Source organism: Cetorhinus maximus, chromosome 12 (genome assembly GCF_964194155.1).
Source record: "Cetorhinus maximus chromosome 12, sCetMax3.hap1.1, whole genome shotgun sequence".
NCBI classification, from domain to species: Eukaryota; Metazoa; Chordata; class Chondrichthyes; order Lamniformes; family Cetorhinidae; genus Cetorhinus; species Cetorhinus maximus.
The window spans coordinates 31,550,543-31,572,570 of NC_135890.1; the positions used below are offsets into that span (position 1 = coordinate 31,550,543).

General features: G+C 43.2%; 1 protein-coding gene across 3 annotated transcripts in view; it reads left to right on the forward strand.

Moving 5' to 3' along the window:
• il17rel (interleukin 17 receptor E-like) overlaps positions 1-22,028 on the forward strand; it is a 41,679-nt gene that overhangs the window by 11,534 nt on the left and 8,117 nt on the right. For all 3 annotated transcript variants that reach the window (XM_078553322.1, XM_078553323.1, XM_078553321.1), the window contains 10 exons: positions 4,489-4,603; positions 5,873-5,917; positions 7,669-7,808; positions 8,452-8,520; positions 9,323-9,377; positions 12,405-12,568; positions 16,888-16,932; positions 17,504-17,561; positions 20,856-21,004; positions 21,493-21,558. In XM_078553322.1, coding sequence (XP_078409448.1) covers positions 4,489-4,603; positions 5,873-5,917; positions 7,669-7,808; positions 8,452-8,520; positions 9,323-9,377; positions 12,405-12,568; positions 16,888-16,932; positions 17,504-17,561; positions 20,856-21,004; positions 21,493-21,558 — 906 coding nt within the window. The remainder of the gene's footprint in view (positions 1-4,488; positions 4,604-5,872; positions 5,918-7,668; positions 7,809-8,451; positions 8,521-9,322; positions 9,378-12,404; positions 12,569-16,887; positions 16,933-17,503; positions 17,562-20,855; positions 21,005-21,492; positions 21,559-22,028) is intronic.

The following is a 22,028-nucleotide window of genomic DNA, read 5'->3' on the forward strand; positions in this document are numbered from 1 at the left end:
ACAATACTTGACCTTATCCTCACCAAACTGCCTGCTGCAGATGCATCTGTCCATGACAGTATCGGTAGGAGTGACCACCACATGGTCCTTGTGGAGATGAAGTCCTGCCTTCACATTGAGGATACCCTTCATTGTGTTGTGTTAAATGGGCTAAATGGGATAGATTTCGAACAGATCTAGCAATTCAAGACTGGATATCCATGAGGTGCTGTGGGCCATCAGCACCACAGAATTGTACTCAAACACAATCTGTAACCCCATGGCCTGGCATATCCCCCACTGTACCATTACCATCAAACCAGGGGATCAACCCTGGCTCAATGAACAGTGCAGGAGGGCAGTGCAGGAGCAGCACCAGGCATACCTAAAAATGAGGTGTCATTTGGTGAAGCTATAACTACATCCACACCAAGCAGCATAAGAAGCAAACAATAGACAGAGCCGCGCAATTCCACAACCAATCTATCAGATCTAAGCTCTGCAGTCCTGCACCACCAAGGCGTGATTAGTGGTGGACAATTAAACAGCTCGCTGGGGGAGGAGGCTCTACAAGTACCCCCATCCTCAATGATGGGGGAGCCCAGCACAGCAGTGCAAAAGATAAGACTGAAGCATTTGTTACAATCTTCAGCCAGAAGATTGAGGGGCATGGACAGGGTGGATAGGGAGCAGCTGTTCCCCTTAGTTGAAGGGTCAGTCACAAGGGGGCATAAGTTCAAGGTGAGAGGCAGGAGGTTTAAGGGGGGATGAGAGAAAAAACTTTTTTACCCAGAGGGTGGTGACGGCCTGGAATGTGCTGCCTGGGAGGGTGGTGGAGGCGGGTTGCCTCACATCCTTTAAAAAGTACCTGGATGAGCACTTGGCACGTCATAACATTCAAGGCTATGGGCCAAGTGCTGGTAAATGGGATTAGGTAGGTAGGTCAGGTGTTTCTCATGTGTCGGTGCAGACTCGATGGGCCGAAGGGCCTCTTCTGCACTGTGATTCTGTGAAGTGCCGAGTGAATGGTCCATCTTGGCCTCCTCTGGAGGTCCCCAGCGTCATGGGTGCCAGTCTTCAGCCAATTCGATTTACTCCAGGTGATATCAAGAAATGAATGAACACACTGGATACTACAAAGGCTATGGGCTCTGACAACATTCCAGCAATAGTACTGAAGACTTGCGTTCCAGAACTTGCCACGCCCCTAACCAAGCTGTTCCAGTACAGCTACAACACTGGCATCTACGTGGCAATGTGGAAAATTGCCCAGGTATGTCCTGTACACAAAAAGCAGGACAAATCCAACCCAGCCAATTGCTACCCCATCAGTCTACTCACGATCATCAGTAAAGTAATGGAAGGGGTCATCAACAGTGCTATCAGGCGGCACTTGCTTAACCTGATCACTGAGACTCAGCTTGGATTCCAGGGTTACTCAGCAACAGACTTCATTACAACCATGGTTCAAAAATGGACAAAAGAGCTGAACTCCAGAGATGGTGTGAGAGTGACTGTCCTTGACATCAAGGAAGCATTTGACTGAGTGTGGCATCAAGGAGCCCTAGCAAAACAGGGGTCAATAGGAATCAAGGGGAAAACTCTCCACTGGTTGCAGTCATACCTAGCACAAAGGAAGGTGGTTGTTGGAGGTCAATCATATCAGCTCCAGGAAATCACTGCAGGAGTTCCTTAGGGTAGTGTCCTAGGCCCAACCGTTCAACTGCTTCATCCACTACCTTCCTTCTGCCATAAGGTCAGAAGTCAGAAATGTTCACTGAAGATTGCACAATGTTCAGCACCATTTGTGACTCCTCAGATACTGAAGCAGTCTATGTCCAAATGCAGCAAGACTTGGACAATGTCCAGGCTTGGGCTGACAATTGGCAAGTAATGCTTACGCAACACAAATGCCAGGCACTGACCATCGCCAACATGAGAGAATCTAACAATCACTCCTTGACATTCAATGGCATTACCATCATTGAATGTCCCACCATCAACATCCTGGGGTTACCATTGACTAGAACTGAGTTGGACCAGCCATATAAATACTATGGCTACAAGAACAGGTCAGATATTTCCCTCATCTTCGTTGTGTGTTGTGCCTTTCACAACCTGGTGCTCCAAAGCGGTGATCCTTTGCCAGAGGGAGGAATGGAGGAGGATGAGAGCTCCTCGGAGGATGAAGATCAGGAGGCCCAGAAAGCACAGAGGATGAGGAGGGTCAACTTCCATGGGATGATGTCATCAAGGAAGCACAACATCGAAAACGTGCTCATGCCACTTTAATTGCCATCAGATTTCAGGAGGAGTAAAGTGAAAGCAACAGGAGATGGCTACATTTCTCTGGGCCCTTAATGCCACTCCATTATATTGAAAGGGATGTCCAGCCAGTCACAGCGAGAGCTAGTTCAGGATTTAGACTTGCACCATCTAGCCTCATGCTTCACCCGGGCCATGATCTCTAAGAAGGTCAGCGGTGCCCCCTGTATGTGCTCGTTCTGGGAAGTGAGAGTTGACTCAACAGCGAGAACGCTGCGAAAACATACTTGATGTAGTCATTCCCACATTAATGAGAAACTACAGAGACCAGTGGGATGAGGACATGGTTGGGTATTTCCTCCTCCCATCCAAGTCTTGTTCTTTGGTGTTACCACTGAGGAGACACAACTGCCACGAATCCCTCAAGGCTGCTGAGCTGCCCTCACACAATGATGTGTTGTGAGGAAAAAGGGTTACAAACACATTAAGCACACACTTCCAAGAAAGACTTTAACATCTACCTGACATCACACAAGGGTGCGGAAACTACCTTTGGTAAAGCTGACTTCATATGAATGTGAAGCTCACAGAGCAACACTATCACAGAGTTGGAGGATGGCTAAACCTCGAAATAGAAGGAGTCATATGTAAATAATCAGAACACCTTCAGTTGACCAAGCCATTCACACAGACATAAAATGTATTTACATAAGTGCAATATTTTTACGATGGTTGCACATCCAAAAGTGATTTCAATATTTCTTAATTTTCCTCACCATACTGCTACACTTGGGTGCAGCCCCGATGTCCGCAGGTGGAGGCAGCCTGCTGACTACTATGCCCTGATGTCTGTGATGACCTTGGTGAACGTCGTCTGGTGGCCTGAGGCCTGGAAGGCCCTGGTCTGATAAAGGGTCTCCTGCTAAGGGGCAGATGCACCCTCTTCGGCCTGAGTAGCTGGAGGGGATGGTTTCACAGGCAGAGAGGATTCTGAGCAGCTGGACATCCTTGGAGTGTCCTGAGTAGAGGCCCCCCTGGTGTCTGAGGGAGAGAGCCAGAATAAACGGGCAGAAGCTTAATATTAAAGCTAGGCCATTCAGCAGTGATGTCAGGTACCACTTCTCCAGACAAAAGGCAGTGTAAAAATGAACTCTCCTTCCCAAAAAGCTATTGAATCTAGGTCAATTTATGTCAAAACTGAGATTGATAGGTTTTTAATAGGGATATGGGGAAGAATTTTCCGGTTGGCGGGCAGGGCCTACTCGCCGGTGCGTAAAATGACACGTGGTGATGTCGGGTGGGTGTCCCAACGTCACAGTGCATTATTTAGATTTTCAGTTCGGCAGGCACACAGCCGAGTTGGCTGCGCGCCCACTGAACTGTCAAAGGCCTATTAAGGTCTGTTAAAAACTAATTAAAACAGTTAAATGAGCTGCCCGTCCAACCTTAAAGTTGGCGGGCGGGTGAATAGGCCAGGTGGCCTTTGTGTTTTTCATGAAACCTCATCCACGGGTGGGATGAGGTTTCATGCAGTGTTTTAAAATTCAATAAAAATTATTAAAAAGATTCATTGACATGTCCCAGCTCATGTGACACTGTCATATGAGGGGACAAGATTTAAAAGTTTTTTCTTCCTTTTATTTAAATTTTAAAACCTTAAACTGATCTCCCTGAGGCACAGAGGTGTCTCAGGGAGATTTCTGCACTCGAAAGAGTGCAGGCCCCAACTCACAGGGAGCGCTCAGCGCTTCCGGGTGAGTGTCGCGCTGGGCGGGCCTTAATTAGCTCGCCCACGTAAAATGGTGGCGCGGACCCGATCGGGGGTGCCGATTATGTTCGCGCATGCTCCCACCTGCCCCCACACAACCCCCCCCACCCCCCAACGGGGGGACTATTCAGCCCATGGAGTTGAACAGGATGAATTGAGTTAAGATGCAGATTAACCATGATCTAAATAAATGGAAGAATAGGCTTGAAGGACTGAATGTCCTACTCTTGCTCCTCCTGTGAAGATTGGTGTGTTTACTCATTTTTAAAATTTGCTTCTGGGAAAAGCTGACTTGAGCCTTGCAAACAGCCGAGTTTCTTAAGCATGGTAGAATTTCTAGCCTAAATCTCAAAAATTCACTGCAAATTTTGCTGCATGTAGGTTCAAATAAATATGACCCTGAATTCCAAATTCTATTGTCATTAATCTATTGAATGAGAAAATGACAAATAACATTTCTAATTCTTTTATTACAGGTAGAAATTGAATATGACTGTTTCAGAGCTGCAGTGGATGAATATACTTATGTGATACTTACAACAATCCCTTACTACTGTGATGTCCTTATAAAACAGGAGCACCAAGTAGGAGGTAAAAATACATGTAGCTCCCTGAAGTATGTCATATCAATCTGTCCTTGACGTTGCATTAGGTTATTTCTGATGTGCCAGATTGAGCTGAATCTTTCAAAGAGTGGCAATCACTGTTGGATAACCACTCCGTTCCTATTTACTTACCTTGCACTGGAGCACCACATTTCTGACCCCAACCTCCGCATCAGGCCACATGAGAAACGTGGAGTGTACCTGCTCCTGGAGTCCTTCCTTCATTGTGTAGGAGTGTCAGGAGAAACCAAGTTACACCCCTTTTGTATGGCACTAGCTGTTGTATATTGTAACCTGAAATGTCCCAAGGCCACTTTGACAAGCTACGGAAAAAAGTTGTGTGTAAGGTAGGTGAGTGAGGGGGTAAGGTGGTGGGTAAGTGGGTGGAGTTAGTAGTGGGGTGGTTGGGGTTGGTTGGGAGGATGGTCATGGGGGAGTAGTTGTAGTTGAGTGGTCCAGTGGGGAGTCAGGTGTGGGGGGGGGGATGTGTGTGGGTGATGGTGTTCAGCAGTATAATTACCCAGGTGTTAGAATTGATTTTCACCCTTCTAACTTTTCCTGGGTAGCTATTCTGGTAAATAAGTCGGAACCATACAACGTCTCTGACTCTAATTCACAGTTTCGGAGGGTTCCAAATGCAGGGTTATTGCCCAGCGTAAGTTGAAACTTCCCAGACCAGTCCCCTGGAGTCCTTGCATTGGCACTTCCAAAGGGTCTTGAAAGGCGTTTTCCAAGGTACCTCCAGGGTACGACTATCCGGAGACCAGATGGCCTTTATCTTTTACCAGGGGAGTAAAAGCATGAATATGTGATGAAAATTCATGAACTATGTGTACTACTTCAAATCATTTCCACTTTTGACTGAAACTTCCCTTTCGTTGCGCAAATCTTGGGTGAAATTTGGTAGAGGTGAACATTACCAATATGGAACTAGAATTACTGCCATCTTAAATGGACAGAAACTTCTAAGCATAACTTGTTGATAATTTAATGTGCAAATAATGATATCCAGTGGAAAAGCACACACATTATAATTGGTGCATATTCAACTTCCAAACCTCCATGGCTAGGAGGTGTATTTATCCATCCGGGGCGGGGTGGGGGGTGGTTGGGGGGTGGTGGGGGGGGGGGGGGGGGGCGGTGGGGGGGTGGTGCGGGGTGGTGGGGAGCGGAGTTAGGATTTTATGATTATACTTTAATTCTTGTAGGTGTTTGGCATCATAGGAATTCAACTGGCCCTTTTTTTCTTTTTCAGATTGCACTAATAAAGAGATTGGAAGAAATATTCCAACTTGCATAGGTACAGTAATACTCTAATAAATTATATAATTCATGTGATACGTATTTCAAGCTCTCGTATTTCATCATTTTGTTTTTTATTTTATTCCTGAAATCTCTTTGTGTCATACATTGACCTATAGGGCAGGTGGGGTACCTATTCCTTAGTCTCTGTAATGAAATATTAGAGGCTAGATCTTGCAACAGGCTTCAGGACCCTGACGTTGAGCCAGCAGTGAGACTGGCTCAGTATCTTTCAGGAGGTAGCCTCCTAATTGGCTGCCTCCACATTCACTGTCCTATTAAGGACGGTAGGTGGGATGTCTGTGCTGCTAGCTCATGGGGCTGGCGGCTCATGAAAGGAGGGTGCTGCTGAGTCGGGTTGGGAACTGTGAGGGCACCTCAACATGAGGGCGCCTTCACTGGGCTGCACAGTAATGAAGAAATGAACAAAATCTAGGCCAGCAAGTACATAAGGATGGAAGGGAAACCCCTTCACTGGGTCAGGGTCAGCTGTGATTGTGGTCCTTCATGCTTGCATTTCATTAGGGAATGGAGCCTGTGGCTCCGATGAACCCCTTACTCCACTGAGTTGGCAACCTCTGCAAGAGGTAGGGGCTCAGCTCTGCCAGTGACAAAATGCCGGTGAGGCTGCAAAATCACCTTAATTGGAGTGTTAAGCAGTGTAACTGGCTGCCCACCTCCGTGGATTGGGCAGCCGATTCAATCCCTAGCCTTTCCCTGGGAAAGTTCCAAGACAGTGGGAATGTATTGGGGAGCCATCCCGCTTCTGCCTCCCCCATTTTCCTGTCTTCCCAACCTCCAAGCCTGCCGTCACAGGGCCAGAAAAACTCAGCCCTCCAAAGTTGGTGGCCAGTCCTTTTGTTTTTTGCGTACTTCACCATGGAGAAGTTCTTTTCAATCCTTTTATTGTTATGTGGCCATCATGAATGAAGCTAGAATTTGTTGTCCACCCTAGTTGCCCTCGAGAAGATGAGCTGACCCCTCTCGAATACAACTGAGCAATTTGCCAGGCCATTTCAGAGGACAGTTAAAAGAGTGAGCCACATTGCTGTGGGTCTGCAGTCACATAGAGGCCAGAACGAGTAAGGATGGGGGATTTCCATCCCTGAAGGGTGTTAATGAATGAGATGGATTTTTTTTTTAACAACAATTGAGGGGTTTCATGGTCATTATTACTGAGACTAGCTTTTTAATTCCAGATTTATTTATTTATTTAATTGAATTTTAATTCCTCAGCCACCATCATGAGATTTGAAACTTGTATATCTTGGTCCTTAGAGGCCTATGTGTTACTAGTGCTATAAATAAAACCACTATTCTAACTTACCCTTTGTAGTTGCTTTGTGCCTCACATGACTTAGATCAGGGACTTACACTGGGGATTTACAATTACTTCACAGAGTAAAGAATGAAATAGACAAGGATTGAGTTTGGATTTCCAGCATCCGCAGTAGTTTTTTGTTTTTATATTTTTGAGTTCTAACATGTTCACTGCCTTTTGTCGTGTACATTTTCGTAAAACACAACACGATATAAGAACTTGTTAATCTCTCAAGGCTGGCTGTCAATGTGTACGATTTATAATTAGCAAGTTGGTTGTTGGTGTATAAGTTTTTTTGATATCTTTTAAAGAAACTGACTTTTTAACTATAGAGTTGTTGAAATGCTAAAGCTATTAGTTGACAGTTCAGTAGGTTTTAGAATTTGAATACTAAATAAATTACTATTGACTTTCTTACCATATTTCAGCTGGTAAATTAGATTATGTTATTCACAAAAAACAGAAGACATTATCTGTTCAAGTTTCTGACTTCGTAGAAGATTACGCCTACAATGTGCGTTTGTGCCACAAATGGTTGACTTGTGAAGATTTGGGAATCAATGCATTGGTAAATAAGCACTGTTTTGTTTTCACATATATTTTTTGAAGGAAATGAAATTTAGGCCCTAAAATTTCTGAGCGGTCTGCTCTGCTGGTTCAAGCTTAGCTGTGTGGAACCCCAACCCACCCTAGCCCCAGGCTGCATACCCTGTCCCACATTCCAAGGGTGGGGTTGTTTCAAGGCAATGCTGTGCCCCACTGATAAGCCTTTATAAATTGAAGCCTTATTGTTCAGTTCTTCATGTAGCTTTGTTGCCACTAGACAAGATAATCGAGCCTCTCCAAGATCAATTACTTATAATAATAAAGGATCCTGCAGTAATCATCCATGAGTTCCACGGAAGCCGTTTAAGGGTGTAAAGGATGGAATTTTTCAGGGAAGCCCTGGTGCTTTCCCCAACATGCTCCTATTATGTGGAGGGAGGAAGCTGGCAGTTTGCCCACTGGCTTTCTGAGAAAATGGAAAGGCCAGGGAAAACAGACCAGAACACACCCAGGTTCCACACCAAATTTCTGCCTCATCCCTAAATCAGTCCTCTTCAGACTTAATAATTTTGGGGTTGCACATTTGATTCTTTACTCCCTAATGTAATTGGATATGTATTGTCACCATGGGATTGCTAAAAGTATTTTCATTTTTTTTTTAACAGATTAAAGTCCAAGACTCCAAAGAGGTCACCTTGCCATACTCTCAGCTGTTGCCCTGTTTGTGTATTGAGGTAATAAATGAGTGCTATAGTGGTGTGTTGGCGTCATTCTATTGAAGAAGTATGATCTATGTTAGAAGATATCTTTGTCCTTTGCATGTGAAAGGAGAAATGTTAATCTGTTCTATAAGATATTAATGACTCACCATGTACTGAAACTATGAAGAATTTAAAGAAGTGGCCAAATGCATATTTGAATTTTTAAAAAAATCACAATATGTATTTTAAATTGTTCTTAATTTAATCTTGTGATGGAAAATTTATGCAGCTGTTGGGGGGAGAAGGTGAGGCACCAGTAATGTCAATGACTCATTATCCAGAGGCCCAGACTAATGTTCTGGGCACGTTGGTTCAAATCACACCACGGCAGCTGGTGGAATTTAAATTCAATGATTAAAATCTGGAATTGAAAGCTAGTCTCAGTAATGGTGATCATGAACCTATCATCAATTCTTATAAAAACCCATCTGGTTCACAAATGTGCTTTAGGGAAGAAAATCTTCTGTCCTTACCTGGTCTGGCCTACATGTGACTCCAGACCCACAGCAATGTGGTTGACTCTAATTAACCTCCCTCTGAAATGGCGTAGCAAGCCATTCAGTTTAAGGGCATTTAGGGATGGGCAACAAATGCTGGCCCATGAAAGAACAAAAAACTTCAGCGTTCCTATAAAATCTGTAAATCTTCTTTTCGTATGTTTATATTCTTCTAAGGTTCTCATTTTATTGCAGCCAAAACTTGTTTTCACTTGTAAACAATCCCATGTTCACTTTTCTAATGAGAACTCTGTATCTGTGTTTTGTTGTATTTCCAGGGCTGGTCAGTGCTGCCTGATGCCAGGAGGGTACAACTTTGCCCATTTAAAAACTGTGAGTCCAGAAGTTAATTAAAAATCAGTCTTGCATGCTTTCTAAGTGACTGAGCTAAACACATCTGGGGTGAAATTAAACTTGGGCAGAGACATAAAACAAATGGAATTGCTTTTGCTTCTGAATACCAGGCAGTGAGTGTAACAGGAAACTGGTGTGAAACTGCCTTTTCTTACCTCCCTTCAACCCCATTTACTTGTACACATCTATTATATTACTTTGTTGTAGGTTAATCTGGAGTTTTGAATTGTCACATTTACTTATTGATTTAATTTTGCCTGCTTAAATTATATTTCACGCAGCACTCTTTTTATCCATAGAATACAATGACTTAGGTTTTCTGGCCTTATCCCATTGGTTTTCTAGTGGACCTGGGTTAGATGGCATTAGAAATGTGCTTGGGGATGGACTCGAGCCTGTGTACATCTACCCACCTCCATCCAAAAGGGCAGGCCTGGTAGCATAAAATGAACTGGCCATTTATGGGAGGGAACTTGTAAGTCATATTTCATTAAGGGCATCCAGTTGCATTGCATGAATTTTGCCTACAGAGATTGCCTGTTCTGTCCAAAGGCACTCAGTGCTCAATGGCTGGTAGAAGTGAGGAAATGGGGAGCAAGAAATCAATGCACATCTCTGGCCTGTGTATCTGCTCAGCCTGGCACAGACCCAGAGAGTCATGGGAATGTCGGGGGATGAGTAAAACATTTTCAGAACTAAAATGTTTGCAACCCGAGGCCTGCCATGTAAAAACCCCGCTCTTTTTCTCTTCAGCAGTGCACCCTGGCTGTCCCGCCTAAAATATGATACCAACTCTGAGGTCAGGAGACTTGCTGGGGTCAGGGAAACATCTCTGTGGTGCAGCAAGTTCCATCCTACCAGGGTGTGCATCAGTCATAAGCGGATGCAGAAAGCCTAAGATAATGGGCTGCATTTTACATGCACCTGCCGGCGTGTTTTTGGCTGGGGGAACACATAAAATAGTGTGGGTGCCCACTCCACCACCTTTCCATCCACCCCTGATCTCACCCCCATAATATAGGGGGAGGGGCAGGCAGATGCCGAAATTGTCAGCCCGCCCAGCATATTTAAATGGAAATTCAAGGGTTAATTAGGCTTGTTACCGAACCAATTGACCCTGATAATACTTTCCCACACAACACAATGTTTGGCGTGGGCAGTCTGGCGGGAGTGGACAACCTGATTTTTAAAAAATATACTCTTCAAAGGGCGGGAAGGAAGGAGGATGTTTTTATCTTCGGGGGCTGCTCTTTGCCTATCGGGGTCGGCTCCCCTAAGATAGAACCCACCCTGTCTTCCTACCCGCCCCCTGCCCAAACCCTCACTGCCCAAAAATCTGGACTTACCTGTTTCTGGAGATCCATGGGCCACCTTCCTTCTCCTCTTGCAGTCCCTGCAGTGCCCACTAATGCGCTCGTGGTGCTGCTGGGACTAATGGAGCTGCCAGCCAATCCAATTGGCCCACAGCTCCCGAGGGCAGGGCTTCCTCCCCTTTGAGGGACGAAACCCCCACTCGGCGCTTGTGTAGCCTGCCAGCAGCGCGTTATGGCTGTGGGGCGGGCCGGCCTGGAGCGGGTCAGTTCCACACTGACTCTTTCTGGAGGGGGCAAGCCATCTGCCCTCCTGTAATATTCAGCCCAATGTATCTGAACAATCGAATAATTTTGACTTAGAATAAATGATCTCCTTGAAGAGATAACACCTCAAGGGCCTTAGGGATGTCTTGATAATTCCAACCCACATATCCACTTTCTCCTCATCCCTCAATGTCTTCCCTACTTAAAAAAACTCTTGTTTCTTTAGTCTGTTTATACTTTTATTCAATAGCCTTCCCTGGTAGTTTATGCCATAACTCTATTACCCTTTCAGTGAGAAAGATCTGCTTGACTTCCCTTCTTACTCCCGCACAAACTGATGTGATTTAATCCCATGAAATATTATCATTGTGGTTTCTTGATGCTGAATCAGATTATAAAATAATTAAAATAGAGTGGGGCCTGAGTTTTAGGAAAATGAGCTAATCTTTAATTTTTTTTTTTGAAAAATATACTTTATTCATAAAATATCTGAACGGACATTACAAAACATTTCTAAATCGCCATCACAAAAAGTGCAGTCAGATTCAACTTTTACACATGGATCATGGGGTGCTGTTCAGCTCATTAACCATGCAGCAGCGAGGAGCACGTTGAATCTTGTGGCAGGGCGGGCAGGAAGTAGCTCATCCTGCCGTCACCTCATAGGCACCAATGCCTGGGTGCCATATTTGAACGGCACCCGGACATCCATTCACTCTTCCACTCTGCTCCTTGACTCCTGGCTCAGTCTTGTCCCTCCCCTGTGCTCAGCCTTGGCACAGTGTGTGTGACAGGCAGCTGATACCTCTGTGATGTATGAACGGAAGACGAAAGCAGAATCTACAGGCCTGAAAGTCCAGGAAGAAGGTCTCCCTCACAGGGGCACGCCACTTATGAACACTTGTGAAACAGAACGCTCTAAATTCCTACTAAATTTGGAGGGGGGAGCAAAATTCCGGTGTGTTGGGCTTTTAATGAGCATGCATGAGATGCAAATGGGGTCCTAACATAGATCAGTGGAAGCCTCTATCCACCTTTAATGCGCCATGAAAGTAGGGAGAACAAGATTCCAAACTAACTTCCCAATGTCAGGAAGCTGATTTTTGCCCCCCGCCCCCCCACCCGCACGCCAAGTCTTGCTTCCTCACCCACAGCAATTCCTGCATGGTGGGAGTGGAAAATTCCACACTAACAACCCAACTAGTGCATACCAATTGAACTGCCGATTCAATTCAGTTTGAGTTTTTACAAGTAATTTTCAGTGAATTTAAATCAAGTTACTGACAGGTAGCGAACAAGACTCATTAAAAATGCTTACTTTTTGCTGATTATTACATGTTCAGCTGCATTAATATAACAACTTTTTGTGCCTATTGTAACACTTTAGTTGCAAATATTCTTCAAGCCCGTTTCTCATATCTAACTTCAGATACAGCTGAACTCTGGAATGGCATAACATATGATCATGTAACACAGGAGTTGGCATGGGAACTGGCCTGCCCTATGGAGGTTGGTATAAACCTCTGCTGGATGACTGGGAGCAATGATCATTGCATTGATCTACAAGACTCCTTCTACAAAGTACAACAAAAAGTAAGTACAGGCATTTAGCATTTAATGCAAAGCCAACATGGATAACATGACAAGTCCAGAGCAATACTTTTCTAGAATTTAAGCTGAGAGGAAATGTAATAGATACTTTCAATGAGGTTGACAAGATCAATAGTATTATTTTGCTGGTTTATGAGTCAGTGACCAGGGGGAATGATTTTGAGGATATCAAAGGAACGAAGGGAAAAGCTATTAAAAGCTTTTCAAAAGCAAGTAAATGAATATTTAAAAAAATAATTTAAGGGTTGAGAAAGGGGCAGAGGAATTTAATTCAGCACTTGGCTATTTCAAAGGGCAATGAATAAATCAGCAATTTGCACAGTACATCTTGAAACAAGAAAACAATTTTTTATATATTGCTGATACTGAGACTGTAACTGTCCTTTTAAGGATAAAACTATGCAGCCACAAATTTGACCTTCAACACGATAAACGCTTTCTAATTTGAACCATTTCCAATTAATAAGTGTTTAATGTATAGTGTAGCTACTTCAGGAAATGCTTTCCACTTTAGAAATCAGGATGATGGAATGACATTTTTCATTTAACAACTTTTTTTTTCATATTCAGTTATTTCCATTTTCTGGTAGGTTATAAGATTTTAATAGTTCTCCCAACAGAAATCTGGCCAATCGTGTTCCCAGCAAATTGGAAAACTGCAAATGTAACGCCAATTCTGAAGATTATAGGAAACTAAACACAGCAGCAAATAGATGCAGCTCAAATTCCTACAGGGCAGTTTCCAAAGTTTGACAGAGTGACTCACAGGCCCATAACAATGGAACCATATCTATATATTAATGCTTTGAAATAATAAGACGGATTTTGCAGAAAAACGATTGTGGAAGTCAAAATAAAAGCAAAAAACTGCGGATGCTGGAAATCCAAAACAAAAACAAAAATACCTGGAAAAACTCAGCTGGTCTGACAGCATCTGTGGAGAGGAACACAGTTCATGTTTCGAGTCCGAATGACTCTCATTCTCAGATGCTGTCAGACCTGCTGAGTTTTTCCAGGTATTTTTGTTTTTGATTGTGGAAGTCAGCCTTGATGAGCAAAGGTTAAACTACAGTCCAGTTGTAAAAAAATTGTGCCTTGAATAGCAAATTTCTTGGTTTATTTTGATTTTCCTGCTTTGTATTTGCAATGACTTTAAAAAAAAAAATTTTACATGAGCAATAATATAATATACAGCTACACATACCATCACATACACTGCCTCAATCTTTCAGCAGGTGGAATGATTTAATCTGCAGTGAGATGAGGCTGAATATAAATAGTTACTCAGTTTTATATTACAGCCAATAAGTGAACACACAGAGTAATAAATGCATCAAATCTACCTTCAATTTTGCCTTGAGCCCTCCTCATAAATAAGAAACCACAACACTCTGTCCTCATTAGTGGGCTGAAATATTTGCATTTGTTCAGTCCCAGCATGAAATCAGATCTAAGATCTGCAGTCCTGCCACATCCGGTCGTAAATGGCATTTGTCAATTAAACAATTCGGCGAAGAAGGAGACTCCACAAATATCCCCATCCTCAATGTTGGGGGAGCCCAGCACATCAGTGCAAAAGGTACGGCTGAAGCATTTGCAACAATCTTCAGCCAGTGGATGATCCATCTCGGCCTCTTCCGGAGGTCCCTAGCATCATCACAGATGCCAGTCTTCAGCCAATTCGATTCAGCCCATGTGATATCAAGAAACAGCTGAAGTCACTGGATACTGTAAAGGCTATGGTCCCGGGCAATATTCCGGCAATAGTACTGAAGACTTGTGTTGCAGAACTTGCTGCGCCCCTAGCCAAGCTGTTCTAGTATGGCTACAACACTGGCATCTACCTGGCAATGTGGAAAATTGCCCTGGTATATCCTGTACACACAAAGCAGGAAAAATCCAGCTTGGCCAATTACTGCTCCATCAGTCTACTCTCGATCATCAATAAAGTGATGGAATGGGTCAACATCAGTGCTAGCAAGCAGCACTTTCTTAACAATAACCTGCTCACTGATGCCCAGTCTGGGTTTTGCCAGGGCCACTCAACTCCTGACCTTTTATTATAGCCTTGGTTCAAACATGGGCAAAAGAGCTGAACTCCAGAGATGAGGTGAGAGTGACTGCCCTTGACATCAAGGAAGCATTTCACTGAGTGTGGCATCAAGGGGCCCAAGCAAAATTGGAGTCAATGGGAATCAGGGAGAAAACTCTCCACTGGTTGGAGTTATACTGAGCACAAAGGAAGATGGTTGTGGTTGTTGGAGGTCAATCATCTCAATCCATAGACATCACTGCAGGAGGTTCCTCAGGGTAGTGTCCTAGGCCCAACCATTCAATTGCTTCACCAATGACCTTCCCTCCATCTTAAGGTCAGAAATGGGGATGTTCACTGATGATTGCACAATGTTCAGCACCATCAGTGACTCCTCAGAAACCGAAGCAGACCATTTCCAAATGCAGTAGGACCTGGACAATATCCAGGCTTGGGCTGACAAGTGGGAAGTAACATTCATGTCACACAAGTGCCAGGCAGTGACCATCTCCAACAAGAGAGAATCTAAACATCATCCCTTGACATTCAATGGCATTACAATTGCTGAATCCCCCACTACCAACATTCTGGAGGTTACCATTGACCAGAAACTGAACTGGACCAGCCATATAAGTACTGTGACTACAAGAGCGGGCCTGAGGCTAGGAATCCTGTGGCGAGTAAATCAAGTCCTGAATTCTCAAAGCGTGTCCACCATCTACAAGGCACAAATCAGGAGTGTGATGGAATATTCTCCACTTGCCTGGATGAGTGCAGCTCCAACAACACTCAAGAAGCTTGACACCATCCAGGACAAATCAGCCCACTTGATCGGCACCCCATGCACAAACATTCACTCCTTCCACCACCGATGCACAGTAGCAGCAGTGTATATCATCTACAAGATGCACTGCAGGAACTCACCAAGGCTCCTTAGACAACACCTTCCAAACCCATGACCACTACCATCTGGAAGGACAAGGGCAGCAGACACGTGGGAACACCATCACCTGGAAGTTCCCCTCCAAGCCACTCACCATCCTGACTTGGAAATATATCGCCATTCCTTCACTGTCGCTGGGTCAAAGTCCTGGAACTCTTTCCCCAACAGCACTGTGGGAGTACTTACACCACATGGACTGCAGTAGTTGAAGAAGGCAGCTCACTGCCACCTTCTCAAGGGTAATTAGTGATGGGCAATAAACGCTGGCCTAACCAGTGACGCCCACATCCCACAAATGAATTAAAAATAGGTCAGCCTGGAGCTGGAAAAATTGCAGTGGAGGTGGGAAGAGGCCCTTAAGTGGTCATTAATTGGTCATTAAGGATCTCAGGTGGAGGCAGAGCAGGAAGGTCAACCATGGGCCCTTCTGCCCTGAACTTGCTTCCAATGGAGGCAAGGAGGCTTTGGGTATTGGTCCCAATATCAACCCACCAGATTTTCAAACTCGCCCACCTCCTTCCTCTCTCCTGGCGAGGGCAGAAGATTTCACCCATTTCTAAGGTACATAACTTGGGCCTTATTTGTAATAGATTTCATCAATTGATCTAAAACATTAAGGTCTCTGTTCATTTGTTTCCAGTGTCCACAAAAAATTGGGGTGAGGCTTGTGTCTCAAGCTTTGACCCACTCCCTATTCTAGGGGATTTCTGTTGAACTGCACCTAATACTGGCCTTTTCTCTGAAGTTCTACTCTTATCAGCCGGTTCATGCTGTGTGCACCATAGTAGAACCATTTCATTTGAACCACAATGTGGAACCCTGATATGAATTTAAATGGCGAGAGCAGTTTAAAAGTTCATAGGTCCAAAACAATGCAGGGCCTATTAAGGGTTGATAGTAGGAATCTTTCCATATAAACAGTGATTCATACACGGAATTAATTCCTGGATAGGGTGAAACTCTTTCGAGTTATCAACAGTCACAGATTGCAACTCTTTCGAGTATAATCACAGTTCTTGGTTTCCGGGAGTGGGACATGAACCCACAACCCTCTGATTCAAAGGCGAGGGTGCTATGAACTGAGCCACAGCTGACACCTCCCTGGATAGGGTGAAGCTGAAGTCCCTGGCATTGTCAATTATTATTAGACACAATTAGGGTAATTAAGGGTTACTCTAGATGAATGAACTAAAATGAGCTGTATGGCTTTCCTCATCTATAATTATCTGGAGGTAAACTTTTTATGCATATAGTTTTGTTTTAAAACACTCAAGTTAATTTTTGTCTGGAAATAATATTGGCTATTTCAATTACTTTGTTGAATAGGTCAGGTATTCACGTGTAGATCTACATCCAAGGCTCTGTGTAAAGGTAAAGCATTTTCCATTCCTTCATCTTTAACTAGAAACTAAAGAATTCTCTTTATGTTGCAAAAGCCCACCTGAGCCTGGTATTGTCTGCCACACACATTCCAGCTGTGGACAGCATTCACAAGCAGTAATCCTGGCTGATGTTTTTTAATTTCTTATCCAACCTAGAGTTGCTAAGGTGAATTGTGGTACTCTCATTGTTACTGAATTGTTGAAAACAGATTATTTGAGTGTAGGTGGGATCAGAGCTCAGATCTTTTGATATGCATGGCTGAATTAAATGCTAAGTTTTCTAGCATTTATGTTTTATGTTTTCTGAACAACCAAATGTGCAGAGTTGGAAGTATAATGGCAAATACAGAAACTTCTTTTTGGAATGGGATAAGCGTTGTTCTTTTAAATATGAGTTAAGGGAATCTGCCCTGTTCATGTATACTGCATAAAGCTGCCTATCCTTGTGCATGCAAGTGTAAAGTATGAATATTTTGCAGACTTTTAACATTTTAAACGCAAAGTATTTTTGTACTCCTCATCCTAACCTGAATGTATTACATTTTAAACTTGCTTTACAGTTTACCACAGATGAGGGTTTTTGGGTCAGATGTCCTTTTGCTTCTGGATATTTACCAGGTAAATTTTAAGAAGTAAATGTACTCTCCGTGTGGTTTGGCACTGAGCCACACAGGTTGTTTAATGTCTCAGGTTTAATCTCTGGTCTGTTCTGAGTTAGCTGACCTCAGTCAAGGCAGAGGCTACAACACTACAACTGAGTTAGACAGCTGTGGTTTACACTCTGTGTGGCATGTGGCTTTATGTGCTCGTGTGAAAATCTCTGTGCACTAGTTTAACATAGTCAGCAATGCATTTAAGAAACCTAAAGTGAATCTATTAACCAGTGAGTGACTAGAGGAAATTATATCCCATGATTGCTTTCTGGCGGTCTTGTGGAAAAGTGTGTGCATGTGGACAGTTAGTTAAGGACCATATTGGACTCAGCTGTGATGCTCTCCAAGGCGGATAGTTTCTTGACATTTGCTTAGAGATGGAATCATTGACCCTCTATTAACAATAAAAATATTGAAAATAAAGTTTCAAAAGTTGTCAAAATGCTGACCTGACTCCTGAGTTTTTCTTAAAGTTTTGAATAGAGAGATTTAAAAACAAAAATCAATTTTTATATTGGCCGGGCAGGACCGGAAATTTCCGCTGGTCTGTCAAATTTTCCGTCCTGCCCACGACAATTCCTGCCACAGGCGGGGCTGGAAAATCCCGGCCACTCTATTGTAATGAAGTTTAAAAGGGTGGGGACATCTTGGAGATGCGTTACTAGATTAGAAATCTGGAAAGGACAAGTTTTTCTTTATAGCTCCCAAGATAAGGGAGGCTGCCCAGAATAAACCAAGATCTGGCATGCTCTGATTTGACTTAAAGAGCAGCCAGCAAAAAGAAAAATACCTGAGGCACACCTGTTCAGAAAGGTATTGTTTAAGTTCATTCTTCCATTAGATGACTGGAGGTGTGCAAACATGTTCAGGTGAGATAATGATAGGATGGTGCAAAAATATACCTTGTTACACCCCTCATGCTTCGACCAGCAATTTGAAGACATTCCATAGCATTATGACTGAGGATTTGATCCCTTTCATAAAAAGAACCAAAAACCTAAAAGTTGGGAATCTGCTCATTCTATGCTGTGAAGACTGTTTTATGGTTAACTGATTGTTGCCATCCGGTTTCCTTTCGTTTTGAAAGAAACGCTTTCCCCCCCCCCCCCATCTGAGTCAAATGCCCTACCAAAGAACTGTTGGCTGCAATCCCTTACAGTTTTCAACTTAGGTAGTTGAACTGGAGCACCTATTTGGCTAGAAGCTGCTGAAAGTGTCAGCAGACTGTCACGACTCACCAGGGATAGTGCGGTGTAATATCAAGCCTGACCCTGAGCCGCAACAAATGTGAAAAAGGTTGATCAAACCACCAGATTGCCCCAATTCTACCTAACTGTTTAATTTAGGTTAACAGAATACGCGCACCAGGTTTGTAAACTTAATAAGTAAACTTAACTGTTTATTGAACAAACTGTCATTAACCAGCGGCAAAAGAGAGAAATATGAACTGCCAATTTCTAACACCATAACTTAAACTCTACCCCCTTCTTAAATCCCTATACACACTCATACAAGACACATAAAACACACAAAAAACACGGATTTTAAGGGTGGGATAAAACAGTTCAATAGCACCAATTCCAGAGTACAGGATTTGATGGGTTGATTTTGATCGACATTTTCCAAATTCCTCTCAGTTCTTGTTGATGGCATGAGGTGATCTTCCAGCACTTTCAGTATTTAGTTCACTGGTTGAACAACTTGCCTTTCAATACCTTGTACGTTGATTTTCCCCTTTGCCTCATGACAGGGGTTTTCAGAGAGAGAGCATGTTATAGAGATATGAGGAGGAAAATAAAACAGCTAGCTATTATTGTGGAATTACTGGAATCTTCCACACACAGGAGAAAGAGGTTTTAGGTCTTGTTCCATTCAGGCTAGGAGCTATTCAGCTGCACTGCTCTTCACACAAACCCTGGTCAGGAGCCAATTAAAATGCTGTTGACAGGCAGCTCCTTTGGTCCAGGACTCCTTTCCGGCACCATCCTGCCTTTCATGGCACACTCTGTTCCAGGACGGAAACGTTGTAGATGCCTCTCATCCTTCTCTAGTGGACATATCTTTTAAACTGCAGCCATTGTAATTTTAAAATCCACATTCCAACAGAAAATAAAATGTTATGTTCTTTACAACAGTCCAACAGAAATAAAAAGACATGTTCTTTACAAGGCTTACTGTGAAATAAATACACTGCTAGACACAAAAGTCTTATGCATAAGACAGCAAACTCCATGGGAAGAATTTTCTGGTCGGCAAGCGGGGGCAGGGCCCACTTGACGACGTATAAAATGACGCGCAGTGACATCAGGCGGGCGTCCCGATGTCACTATGCATCATTTAGATTGTCAGTTCGGCAGGCTCGCAGCCACGTCGTCTGCACACCCGCCGAACTGTCAAAGACTTATTAAGGCCATTAAGAAAGTAATTAAAATTGTTAAAAATGCAGTCCATCCAACCCTAAGGTTGGCGGGCAGGCGAAGAGCCCAGGCGGCCTTTGCATTTTTCATGATACCTCATCAACGGGCGGGATGAGGTTTCATGAAGGGTTTATTAATTAAATTAAACTTTTTGAAAAAATTAATGGACATGTCCCAGCTCATGTGACAGTTTCACATGAGGGGACATGTCCTTAAAATCTTTCTTCCTTTATTAAATTATTCAAAACGTAAACTAATCTCCCTGAGGCAGCTCTATGCCTCAGGGAGATTTCTGCGCTCCTTCACGCGCATGCACGAAAGAGTGCAGGTCCTGACTCAGGGAAATCCTCCCCCCCCCCCACACCCGCACAGGGAGCGCATAGCGCTTCCGGGTGTGTGTCATGCTGGGCGGGCCTTAATTGGCCAGCCCGCGTAAATTGGGGGTGCCAATCAGGTTCGCGCCCGCCCTGCATGCACCCCCCCCGCCCCCCAAGCGTGGGGAAAATTCAGCCCCATGTAAGGTATGTGTAAATGGAATAGATCTCGACTTTACATGGCAGTACAAAAAGGGTGATAGCGAGGTAACACACTGTTTTACATGGCTCCCATTTTATATTTTCATTGATTTCAATGGAAAAGATGTAAAACGGTTTGTTAATTTATTATCACTTGTTTTACACTGTTCCGCAAATGTCTTCGGAATTACATTTTGCATCAGATCCAGAGGTTTAAGATTCCTGATCATGGATGAGATGTGCGCTGCCCCAAAGCTATGAGTGTACGATTTTTAAAACAGACACCTAATCACAATTGTCACAGTTAATAATTGTGTTTATTTATAGTTTGGAACATGAGTACTGATGGGCAGTTGGAGAAGCTGCAGCTTACGTTCATGACTCAGGATAAGGCTGAATTCAAGGTGGCTCTGTGTAACAGAACTGCACCCCACAAGTGTGAACCACTAAAGGAGCTATATGTTACGGCAAATACAGTGAGTTCATGTTGAGTTGTTGATTAGACCACAGGTTAGTCAATGCAGCTAATGGCACCATAAATGTTAATATATTGCAGTTTTTGCAACAATGCAATATTTTTGCCCCAGCTTTGGGAATGCTTATCAATATTCAGATATATTAAATATCTACAAAAGACAGTCTTTCCCAATGAAATAAAACTTAAATTTAACTTGAACTTTTAACATTTGCTTTTTGCATCACACAATTAAATTATTTACTTTTTAGTTTGTTATTCTGGTACACATTCATAACAGAGTTAACCTTCAAACTAATCTCGTTCTGCATTTAAAATGAACATGATATGGAAAGAAAAATCACATTGCATTTGGTCCTCCTGTCATATAATTTGAATACTGTTTTTTAAAGTTCAACTAAAAAGGTTTGCAATCACTTGAAAATTGCTCATTGATTTATATTTTAGATTCTGTGTCAAAGTAATATGTTAAAATGTTTTGTGTTACAGATTGGGGCCCATTCTAGGGTTTTTAACTTGTCTGATGAAGAATGTGGCAGCAATTTTTGTGTGCAGGTAAGTGAATGCTATCTCTTAAGCAAAGATAAATTAATCTATTTTTCCTCTAAATTTTCACGTCCCATTCTGAAGCTAGAAACTCATTGCGATTAAACTTGACGAGCGATTGTGGTCCTTTTTGATATCTTATTCCTATATCAGACAAACCAGGCTTGGGAAGGGGATACAATTTGACCTTGGGCTTAGCATTGTAGTGCATGCCCTGTCTTCATCAGAATACATCCAGCAGGGGTTTGCTCGAAAGCAATTCAGAGCAGAAAACCTGGATCATTTGGTTCCTTCTCTAGCCAGGGATGATTAAGCTGTTTTGGCCCTTCACTCACTGCCAGTTGCTTGAGGTCAGCCAACTAATTTCTGGCCATAGACTGAGGCCCATGAGCTTCTAGTCAGTACATTTGTCCATTGCGCTGTCAGGGTTTCATTGATTTTTTAAAAAAGATGCACTAATTAACAATTGATAACACAAA